Source organism: Bombina bombina, chromosome 3, assembly GCF_027579735.1.
Source record: "Bombina bombina isolate aBomBom1 chromosome 3, aBomBom1.pri, whole genome shotgun sequence".
Taxonomy (NCBI): Eukaryota; Metazoa; Chordata; class Amphibia; order Anura; family Bombinatoridae; genus Bombina; species Bombina bombina.
Window position 1 is genome coordinate 977,382,411 of NC_069501.1, and position 10,500 is coordinate 977,392,910.

The window sequence follows — 10,500 nt, forward strand, 5'->3', positions numbered from 1 at the left end:
AACAGAAGCCTCGTTCTTGAAGGCCCATGTGGAAGCCACAGCCCTAGTAGAGTGAGCTGTGATCTTTTCAGGAGGCTACCGTCCGGCAGTCTCGTAAGCCAATCGGATGATGCTTTTAAGCCAAAAGGAAAGAGAGGTAGAAGTCGCTTTTTGACCTCTCCTTTTACCAGAATAGACGACAAACAGAGAAAATGATTGTCTGAAATCTTTAGTAGCTTCTAAATAGAATTTTAGAGCACGGACTACATCCAAATTGTGTAACAAACGTTCCTTCTTTGAAACTGGATTCGGACACAAAGAAGGTACAACTATCTCCTGGTTAATATTCTTGTTGGAAACAACCTTTGGAAGAAAACCAGGCTTAGTACGCAAAACAACCTTATCTGAATGGAACACCAGATAGGGCGGAGTACACTGCAGAGCAGATAACTCAGAAACTCTTCTAGCAGAAGAAATAGCAACTAAAAACAAAACTTTCCAAGATAACAACTTAATATCTATGGAATGTAAAGGTTCAAACGGAACCCCTTGGAGAACTGAAAGAACTAGATTTAGACTCCAGGGAGGAGTCAAAGGTCTGTAAACAGGCTTGATCCTAACCAAAGCCTGAACAAATGCTTGAACATCTGGCACAGCTGCCAGTCGTTTGTGTAACAAGACAGATAAAGCAGAAATCTGTCCCTTTAGAGAACTCGCTGATAATCCCTTATCCAAACCTTCTTGTAGAAAGGAAAGGATCTTAGGAATTTTGATCTTATTCCATAAGAATCCCTTGGATTCACACCAGCAGATATATCTTTTCCATATTTTATGGTAAATTTTTCTAGTTACCGGTTTTCTGGCTTGAACCAGAGTATCTATCACGGAATCTGAAAACCCACGCTTTGATAGAATCAAGCGTTCAATTTCCAAGCCGTCAGCTGGAGAGAGACTAGATTTGGATGTTCGAATGGACCCTGTACAAGAAGATCCTGTCTCAAAGGTAGCTTCCATGGTGGAACCGATGACATATTCACCAGGTCTGCATACCAAGTCCTGCGTGGCCACGCAGGAGCTATCAAGATCACCGAGGCCCTCGCCTGCTTGATCCTGGCTACCAGCCTGGGAATGAGAGGAAACGGTGGAAACACATAAGCTAGGTTGAAGGTCCAAGGCGCTACTAATGCATCCACTAGAGTCGCCTTGGGATCCCTGGATCTGGACCCGTAGCAAGGAACCTTGAAGTTCTGACGAGACGCCATCAGATCCATGTCTGGAATGCCCCATAATTGAGTTATTTGGGCAAAGATCTCCGGGTGGAGTTCCCACTCCCCCGGATGGAATGTCTGACGACTCAGATAATCCGCCTCCCAGTTTTCCACTCCTGGGATGTGGATCGCAGATAGGCGGCAGGAGTGATCCTCCGCCCATTTTATTATTTTGGTCACTTCTCTCATCGCCAGGGAACTCCTTGTTCCCCCCTGATGATTGATATAAGCAACAGTCGTCATGTTGTCCGATTGGAATCTTATGAATCTGGCCTTTGCTAGTTGAGGCCAAGCCCTGAGAGCATTGAATATCGCTCTCAGTTCTAGAATGTTTATTGGGAGAAGAGACTCTTCCCGAGACCATAGTCCCTGAGCTTTCAGGGATTCCCAGACCGCGCCCCAGCCCACTAGACTGGCGTCGGTCGTGACGATGACCCACTCTGGTCTGCGGAAGCTCATTCCCTGGGACAGATGGTCCAGGGTTAGCCACCAACGGAGTGAGTCTCTGGTCTTCTGATCTACTTGAATCACTGGAGACAAGTCTGTATAGTCCCCATTCCACTGTTTCAGCATGCACAGTTGTAATGGTCTTAGATGAATTCGCGCAAAAGTAACTATGTCCATTGCTGCAACCATCAACCCTACTACTTCCATGCACTGAGCTATGGAAGGACGTGGAACAGAATGAAGAATTTGACAAGCGTTTAGAAGTTTTGACTTTCTGACTTCTGTCAGGAAAATCCTCATTTCTAAAGAATCTATTATTGTTCCCAAGAAAGGAACTCTTGTCGACGGAGACAGGGAACTTTTTCTATGTTCATCCGTTTTTTCTATGTTTCCATCCGTGAGATCTGAGAAAGGCGAGAGAACGATGTCTGTGTGAGCCTTTGCCTTTGAAAGAGACGACGCTTGTATTAGAATGTCGTCCAAGTAAGGTGCTACTGCAATGCCCCTTGGTCTTAGAACCGCTAGAAGGGACCCGAGTACCTTTGTGAAGATCCTTGGAGCAGTGGCTAACCCGAATGGGAGAGCCACAAACTGGTAATGTTTGTCCAGAAAGGCGAACCTTAGGAACTGATGATGATCTTTGTGGATAGGAATATGTAGATACGCATCCTTTAGATCCACGTTAGTCATAAATTGACCCTCCTGGATTGTAGGTAGAATCGTTCGAATGGTTTCCATTTTGAACGATGGCACTCTGAGAAATTTGTTTAGGATCTTTAAATCCAGAATTGGTCTGAAAGTTCCCTCTTTTTTGGGAACTACAAACAAATTTGAGTAAAATCCCATTCCTTGTTCCGCCGTTGGAACTGGGTGTATCACTCCCATTTTTAACAGGTCTTCTACACAATGTAAGAATGCCTGTCTCTTTATTTGGTTTGAAGATAAGTGAGACATGTGGAACCTTCCCCTTGGGGTAGTTCCTTGAATTCCAGAAGATAACCCTGAGAAACTATTTTTAGTGCCCAGGGATCCTGAACATCTCTTGCCCAAGCCTGAGCAAAGAGAGAGAGTCTGCCCCCCTACTAGATCCGGTCCCGGATCGGGGGCTACTCCTTCATGCTGTTTTGTTAGCAGCAGCAGGCTTCTTGGCCTGCTTACCCTTGTTCCAGCCTTGCATTGGTTTCCAAGCTGGTTTGGTTTGCGAAGCATTACCCTCTTGTTTAGAGGATGCAGAGTTGGAGGCCGGTCCGTTCCTGAAATTGCGAAAGGAACGAAAATTAGACTTATTCTTGGCTTTGAAAGGCCTATCTTGTGGGAGGGCGTGGCCCTTTCCCCCAGTGATGTCTGAGATAATCTCTTTCAATTCTGGCCCAAACAGAGTTTTACCCTTGATGGGGATATTAAGCAATTTTGTCTTGGAAGATACATCCGCTGCAAACCCTGAATTTTTCGCCGCTAATCTAGCTAATTGCAAGCGGCATCTAAAGTAAAAGAATTAGCCAACTTGAGTGAACTCTGTCCATACCTCCTCATAAGGAGTCTCTCTACTGAGCGACTTTTCTAGTTCCTCGAAACAGAACCACGCTGCTGTAGTGACAGAAACAATGCACAAAATGGGTTGCAGGAGGTAACCTTGCTGTACAAAAATCTTTTTAAGCAAACCCTCCAATTTTTTATCCATAGGATCTTTGAAAGCACAATTATCCTCGATAGGAATAGTAGTGCGCTTGTTTAGAGTAGAAACTGCCCCCTCGACCTTCGGGACTGTCTGCCATAAGTCCTTTCTGGGGTCGACCATAGGAAATAATTTCTTAAATATAGGAGGGGGAACAAAAAGGTATGCCGGGCTTCTCCCACTCCTTATTCACTATGTCCGCCACCCGCTTGGGTATAGGAAAAGCGTTGGGGTGCACTGGAACCTCTAGGAACTTGTCCATCTTGCATAATTTTTCTGGAATGACCAGGTTGTCACAATCATCCAGAGTAGATAACACCTCCTTAAGCAGTGCGCGGAGATGCTCTAATTTAAATTTAAATGTCACAACATCAGGTTCTGCCTGTTGAGAAATTCTACCTGAATCTGAAATTTCCCCATCCGACAAAACCTCCCTCATGGCCCCTTCAGATTGGTGTGAGGGTATGACAGAGCAATTATCATCAGCACCCTCCTGCTCTACAGTGTTTAAAACAGAGCAATCGCGCTTTCTCTGATATGCAGGCATTTTGGATAAAATATTTGCTATGGAGTTATCCATTACTGCCGTCAATTGTTGCATAGTAATAAGCATTGGCGCGCTAGAAGTACTAGGGGCCTCCTGCGTGGGCAAAACTGGCGTAGACACAGAAGGAGATGATGTAGAACTAGGTCTACTCCCTTCATCTGATGAATCATCTTGGGCAACTTTACTATCTGTGGCAGTACTGTCCTTACTTTGTTTGGACGCTATGGCACAATTATCACACAATTTTGAAGGGGGAGACACATTGGCTTTCATACATATAGAACATAGCTTATCTGAAGGCACAGACATGTTAAACAGGCTTAAACTTGTCAATAAAGTACAAAAAACCGTTTTAAAACAAAACGTTACCGTCTCTTTAAATTTTAAACAGGGCACACTTTATTACTGAATATGTGAAAAACTATAAAGGAATTGTTCAAAATTTACCAAATTTTCACCACAGTGTCTTAAAGCATTCAAAGTATTGCACCCCAAATTTTAGAGCTTTAACCCTTAAAATGAAGAAACCGGAGACGGTTATAGTTTTAACCCCTCTACAGTCCCAGCTACAGCCTTTGCTGCGACTTTACCAAACCCAGGGGGGAATACGATACCAAATGAAGCCTTCTAGGAACCTTTTCAACTACTTTCAGATCCACACACATGCATCTGCATGTCTTGCTCTCAAAAGTAACTGCGCAGTAATGGCGCGAAAATGAGGCTCAGCCTACAACAGGGAAGGCCCTTCCTGACTGGAAAGGTGTCTAACCCAGTGCCTGACGTTAAAAAACGTTCCCCAAAGTTTATTAGTGTGAATTTCAACATAAAGATGTATAAAATGCCCAAATAAAGCAATCGATTTTGCCCATAAAAGTGTCTACCAGTTTTATAGCCCATATTAAGCCCTTTATTCTGTTTGAGACTAAGAAAATGGCTTACTGGTCCCCATGAGGGGAAATGACAGCCTTCCAGCATTACACAGTCTTGTTAGAAATATGGCTAGTCATACCTTAAGCAGCAAAGTCTGCTAACTGTTTCCCCCAACTGAAGTTACTTCATCTCAACAGTCCTATGTGGAAACAGCAAACTATTTTAGTTACTGCTGCTAAAATCATCTTCCTCTCACAAACAGAACTCTTCATCTTTTTCTGTTTCAGAGTAAATAGTACATACCAGCACTATTTTAAAATAACAAACTCTTGATAGTAGAATAAAAAAAAAAAACTACAACTAAACACCACATACTCTTAACCATCTCCGTGGAGATGTTGCCTATGCAACGGCAAAGAGAATGACTGGGGTGGGCGGAGCCTAGGAGGGACTATATGGACAGCTTTTGCTGGGCTCTTTGCCATTTCCTGTTGGGGAAGAGATATTTCCCACAAGTAAGGATGACACCGTGGACCGGACACATCAATGTTGGAGAAAAGGGAGTAAAGGTCGCTGATAAGCTATGAAACAGGGATGTTTAACCTAAAACCAAGGAGCCACAATATAGCCCTCAAGTACCTTTTTTATGACCTACCACTTACCCAAACTGTAATTTTACATTAAAGGGACACTGAACCCAAATTTTTTATTTCATGATTCAGATAGAGCATGCAATTTTAAGCAACTTTCTAATTTACTCCTATTATCAAATGTTCTTCATTCTCTTGGAATCTTTATTTGAAATGCAAGAATGTGAGTTTAGATCCCGGCCCATTTTTGGTGAACAACCTGGGTTCTTATTGATTGGTGGATAAATTTATCCACCAATAAAAAAAAAGTGCTGTCCAGTGTTCTAAACCAAAAAAAAAAGCTTAGATGCCTTCTTTTTCAAATAAAGATAGCAAGAGAACGAAGAAAAATTGATAATAGAAGTAAATTAGAAAGTTGCTTAAAATTGCATGCTCTACCTGAATCACGAAAGAATGATTCAGTGTCCCTTTAAACAGACTAAATGCTACCAAAAGCGATTTATGTGATGCATTTTGTTTTTGATCCCACCCTACCCCAACAAGGGATGGGCTAAGCAGAAACACACACTTCCTCTTACTTTAAAAGAGTCGCATATAAACTTTTTCATACAAAATAAATGTTTAATAGTGCTCATTCGCACACATAAGCTCTCTTTAATCAAAAGCCAACTCCTGTTACATATGTTCCATAAAGTTCACGTAAACCAAAATATTTGAAAACTTCTTACACATATTTAAGATGAGATTTAATCAAAATGTACATTCCTAGAATACAAGGATGAGAAAAATAAAGCCTGGGCACAAATGGGCTGCTGCAAGGACCAAATTCAGACAATTTACAAAATACAAATCAAGAGACATAAAAACAAACAAACAAACCTACACACAACAGTTACCTGCGCAATATCTAAAAAAAATATATGAAAACAGGTTTTTTAGAACCATATTTTGCCTAAAGCATCTCTAATGACAGCTAAAGTGGGCTCATGTAACCTCACCCAATTAATCCCTTTAAATTACATACAAATGGGGGGCCTGCTAAATAACACTGGCTACGCATTACAAATCATGTCATGGGTAATTGGAGGAGGTTAAAAGGACCGTAAACATCTTGTAAATGCAATGCATATATGTTGTTCTGTGTGTAGAATACTTCAATCAGCCAAGTCTAAACATTTTTAAAACAAATTAATCTTGTTTGCTGCAATGTTCTTTGAATAGCCAAACTCCATTCTCTGTTTGCCTTAAAGGGACATTGTACACTAGATTATTTTGTAGATGATCTATTTATATAGGCCATCTGTGAGTGTTTTTGTAACAATGTACAGTTTTGCTTATTTGTTAATAACATTGTGCTGCTCCCAGTACCTTTAATTGGGTGTTCTAGCTAACCTCATCAACAGTGCTAAGCTTGGAGCTTCTAAGTAAGTTTTTAAATGGTTTTAAACTGGATTTTTAGATCATTATCTGTGCATATTCTTCTTTCTATTACATGAAGTTATATGAATATTGGTGTATACTGTCCCTTTAACTAGATGAGCCAATCTGGGTGTTAATCTACAGACAACAAAGCCAACCACGGTCACAGTTAGTTTTATAGTCGTTATCTGAAAAAGTAAATTAGGGACACAAATGTAGCAGTCTGCAGAGTGCATTTTAGTTATGAGAAATATAAAAGCCACAATTTACAGAGCTAAATTAAATGAAAATTGGGCAAAATAAATAATGAACGTATACTGCAACCCATGTTTTACTATGCACAACAACATTTTATAGAGTGTTTTTACTGTCCATTTAAAATGATCTGACCAACCTTTCTCTTTAGGTTGCAGGAAAAAAACAAGAAAAACAAAACCAGAAAAAACAAATGTATGTGCACAGTATAAAGGATTCTAAATGCACCACACGTTGAAATGTTGTACTCACCTATGGGATTTGCATTAAAGGGACCTTGTACACTAGATTTTTCTTTGCATAAATGTTTTGTAGATCCATTTATATAGCCCATACGGTTTTTTTTTTTTTGGTTTTTTTAAATGTATAGTTATGCTCATTTTAAAATAACATTGTGCTGATTTTCAGACTCCTAACCAATTCACAAAGTTTTAGAAGTAGAGAGTTTAGCTACTCCAGCTGGCTCCTGCTTGTGTAAAGGGTCTTTTCATTTAGGGGGAGTCTGCTCTTTTTGCTTTCCAGCCCATTTCAGTGGGTGTCCAAGTCTAACCTTTTAAGCTTCTAATAAAGTTTTTAAAAGGTTTTATACTGGATTTTTAGATCAGTGTCTGTGCGTATTCTGCTTTATAGTAGTGTCTATTACATGCAGTTATATGAAAATTGGTGTATACTGTCCCTTTAACACAGATGTGCTTATATGATTTGGCCAAACTATAGTACTAAAACCCACCGTTTTACTTAACTTTGGGAATATGGCGCAGGCAACGTTTGTTTCCCTCCAGAATGCAAGAATCACAATATTCAATCAGTGAAGCATCAAAATATTTTTTCCTTAAACTTAAAATACATATTATATGTTATAAATTCACAGCCGTTGTCTGAGCATGAAGATGGCTTATTTCTACCATCACAGGTGGTCTCCTGCCACTTACCCAGCATCATTCGGTGGCTCTGTATGGCCAAGAGACGTTTCTGCAGGGCCTCCATGTTGACATTCAACCAGCAGGATGCTTTGGCTAAAATGCAGAAGAGCAGTGAGTAGGAGTGTGTGAAACGTGATACATAACAAGTACAAGGACATGAGAGCTGTACTCACTAGATATTTTACGTGATATAGCAGCCTCCTCAAATGCTGTACAGCTCAGGTGTTCATCCAAATTCTCTAGGAGCTAGAGAGACCGGAATATTAAGTATTAATTAGTGGGAAAGAATATGCATGTCTGGAATAATACAACTGCATCAAACCCCCCTACTCAGAAATACTATGCAAACGATCTGACTAAATAAACAATATATTTTGTTTTGTAAGTATTGATGCAATATAAAACCCAGACAGTTTTAGGGGTGCAGTTTCCAAACATTTAAAGAATTTCATACCCGCGGTTTGACCAGCAGTTTCCCAGTGACAGAGAACATACGTGATAGACCAAAAGGAGTGCAAACTAGAGGGAAAAATAAAACAGTAAATCAGATTTTTGCTGAAATTCTGGAGAAAATCATTTTAAAAGATTTGAAAGCACTAGAATTTATGTAAGAAGGAACGTGTCATTAAATTAGTGTGACAATGATAATTACACATACAGTAGAATGAAACTGTCAAGTAATCTGTAAAGCACATTTGTGTCCTAAAACTAATGCAGTCTAATAGTGTAACATTGATTTCAGTAATACTAATGCCTCAAGTAACAACTTTCAGAAACTGTATTAAAAAAAAAAAAAAAAAAAATAACACCAACTGAGAATGATCATCATCTGAAAAAATGTCCTTGCTTGTTTTAAAAGGCCAGTGCCACTCAGGGTGACTTTTTTTTATACTTTTAATTAAGGATATATAAGAAAGTATACAGTCCTTAGTTCTGCAGAGAAATAAAAAAAAAATCAACGTTCATAGTAAAGCATGTCCTCATCCCTCATTTCAAAGAATTATTCAAAATTTCAGTTTCCTTCAGAATTCCTAAAAGGGTAGATTAAGCATCTTTGAATGTTAGTATAAATATATATTTTTTACATTTTGGAGAGGATTTAGATTTCCAGCCCTTAAGAATCTGATTCCTGATTAGTAAAATATCTATTAATTGGATCAGACTGATATGATGCAGGATATGTCTACTCTGTGAAAGACATAGTGAGCTAAAAGAGACTGCACCCCGAGTGGCACTCACCTGTCAGACAAGGAACGGATTTGTTTTCTAGCTGGTGTTCATTCTCAGTGGAGTGGGTTTATCTATTTTAACGTTCATAAATGGTCAGAATACAGGAATAACTTACACAAAAGCAGAAGAACACCAAAGAGAGAGATACCGGAATAGAGGTATGGAAGGTAGTATTCCCAGAGGTCTGCAAAGGAAAAACAAAACAAAAAAACACACCAGTAAAGGATTAAAACAATTACAATAAATAGCCAATACTGGAGTGCGATTTAATCTTCTGCAAGGTTGAGAAATATCCGACATACTCAAACCCCAATAAATGCAATAAAGCGCTTTAGTCAGGACCTTTCTGAGAAGTTTTGCAAGTCACACAAACTACATCTTTATACACTGTACATGGAGAATTATTATTGCTGCGCTAATTTAATTAAATCACCTCATTATAAAAGTGTATAACTATGCTCAGAATTAACAAACTTCCCTGAAATGTACAATATTTATTTGCATTAAGAACTAATATAGAAATAGGAAATTTGAAATTAAGTGCTTGAGATATTTCAGCTTAAAGAGACATTAAACCCCAAAAAAAAATTTATGATTCAGATAGAGCATACCATTTTAAACAACTTTCTAATTTATTTCTATTATCTAATTTGCTTAATTCTCTTGATATTCTTTCCTGAAAAGCATATCTAGATAGGCTCAGTAGCTTCTGATTGGTGGCTGCACATAGATGCCTCCTGTGATTGGCTCTCCCGTGTGCATTGCTATTTCTTTAACAAAGGATATCTAAAGAATTAAGCAAATTAGATAATAGAAGTAAATTGGAATGTTGTTTAAAATTGTATTTTCTGTCTGAATTATGAAAGAAAAATTTTGGGTTTAATGTCCCTTTAACAATAATGATTTTATTAGTCTATATGGAACTATGAGGTATTTGCAATTGCCCACTAAAACAACAACAAAATATATATAAAACAAAAAAAAAAACAACTTAGGTTCCTGGTGTGTGCATTTCTAAAAAAAAAAAACTAAGTGCATTAGTATTTTTAAAATATTTTGAAAGTTTCTTTGTAAAAAAGTAAATAAATAATAATAAAAAAAAACATGTAAAATAGTTTGGGGGAAAAAATAACAAATTCAGAGGGTTTCAATGGAGCGCTGTATTCTGAGCATGATTTTTCATTTGACGCTTTAAACTTTGGAATAACAAAATGAAACGATTTTTTTTTTTTTGTCAAACGCATTAAGAAAAAAAAAAAGCTAAAACAATTATTTGGCAATTAATAAATTAATTAAA

General features: G+C 38.6%; 1 protein-coding gene across 1 annotated transcript in view; it reads right to left on the minus strand.

The window, feature by feature from the left end:
- LMBR1L (limb development membrane protein 1 like) overlaps positions 1-10,500 on the minus strand; it is a gene marked incomplete in the record, with an annotated part of 163,133 nt that overhangs the window by 51,186 nt on the left and 101,447 nt on the right. Inside the window, 4 exon segments of the mRNA XM_053708078.1 lie at positions 7,983-8,066; positions 8,147-8,219; positions 8,428-8,492; positions 9,319-9,387. Of these exon segments, the coding sequence (XP_053564053.1) occupies positions 7,983-8,066; positions 8,147-8,219; positions 8,428-8,492; positions 9,319-9,387 (291 nt within the window).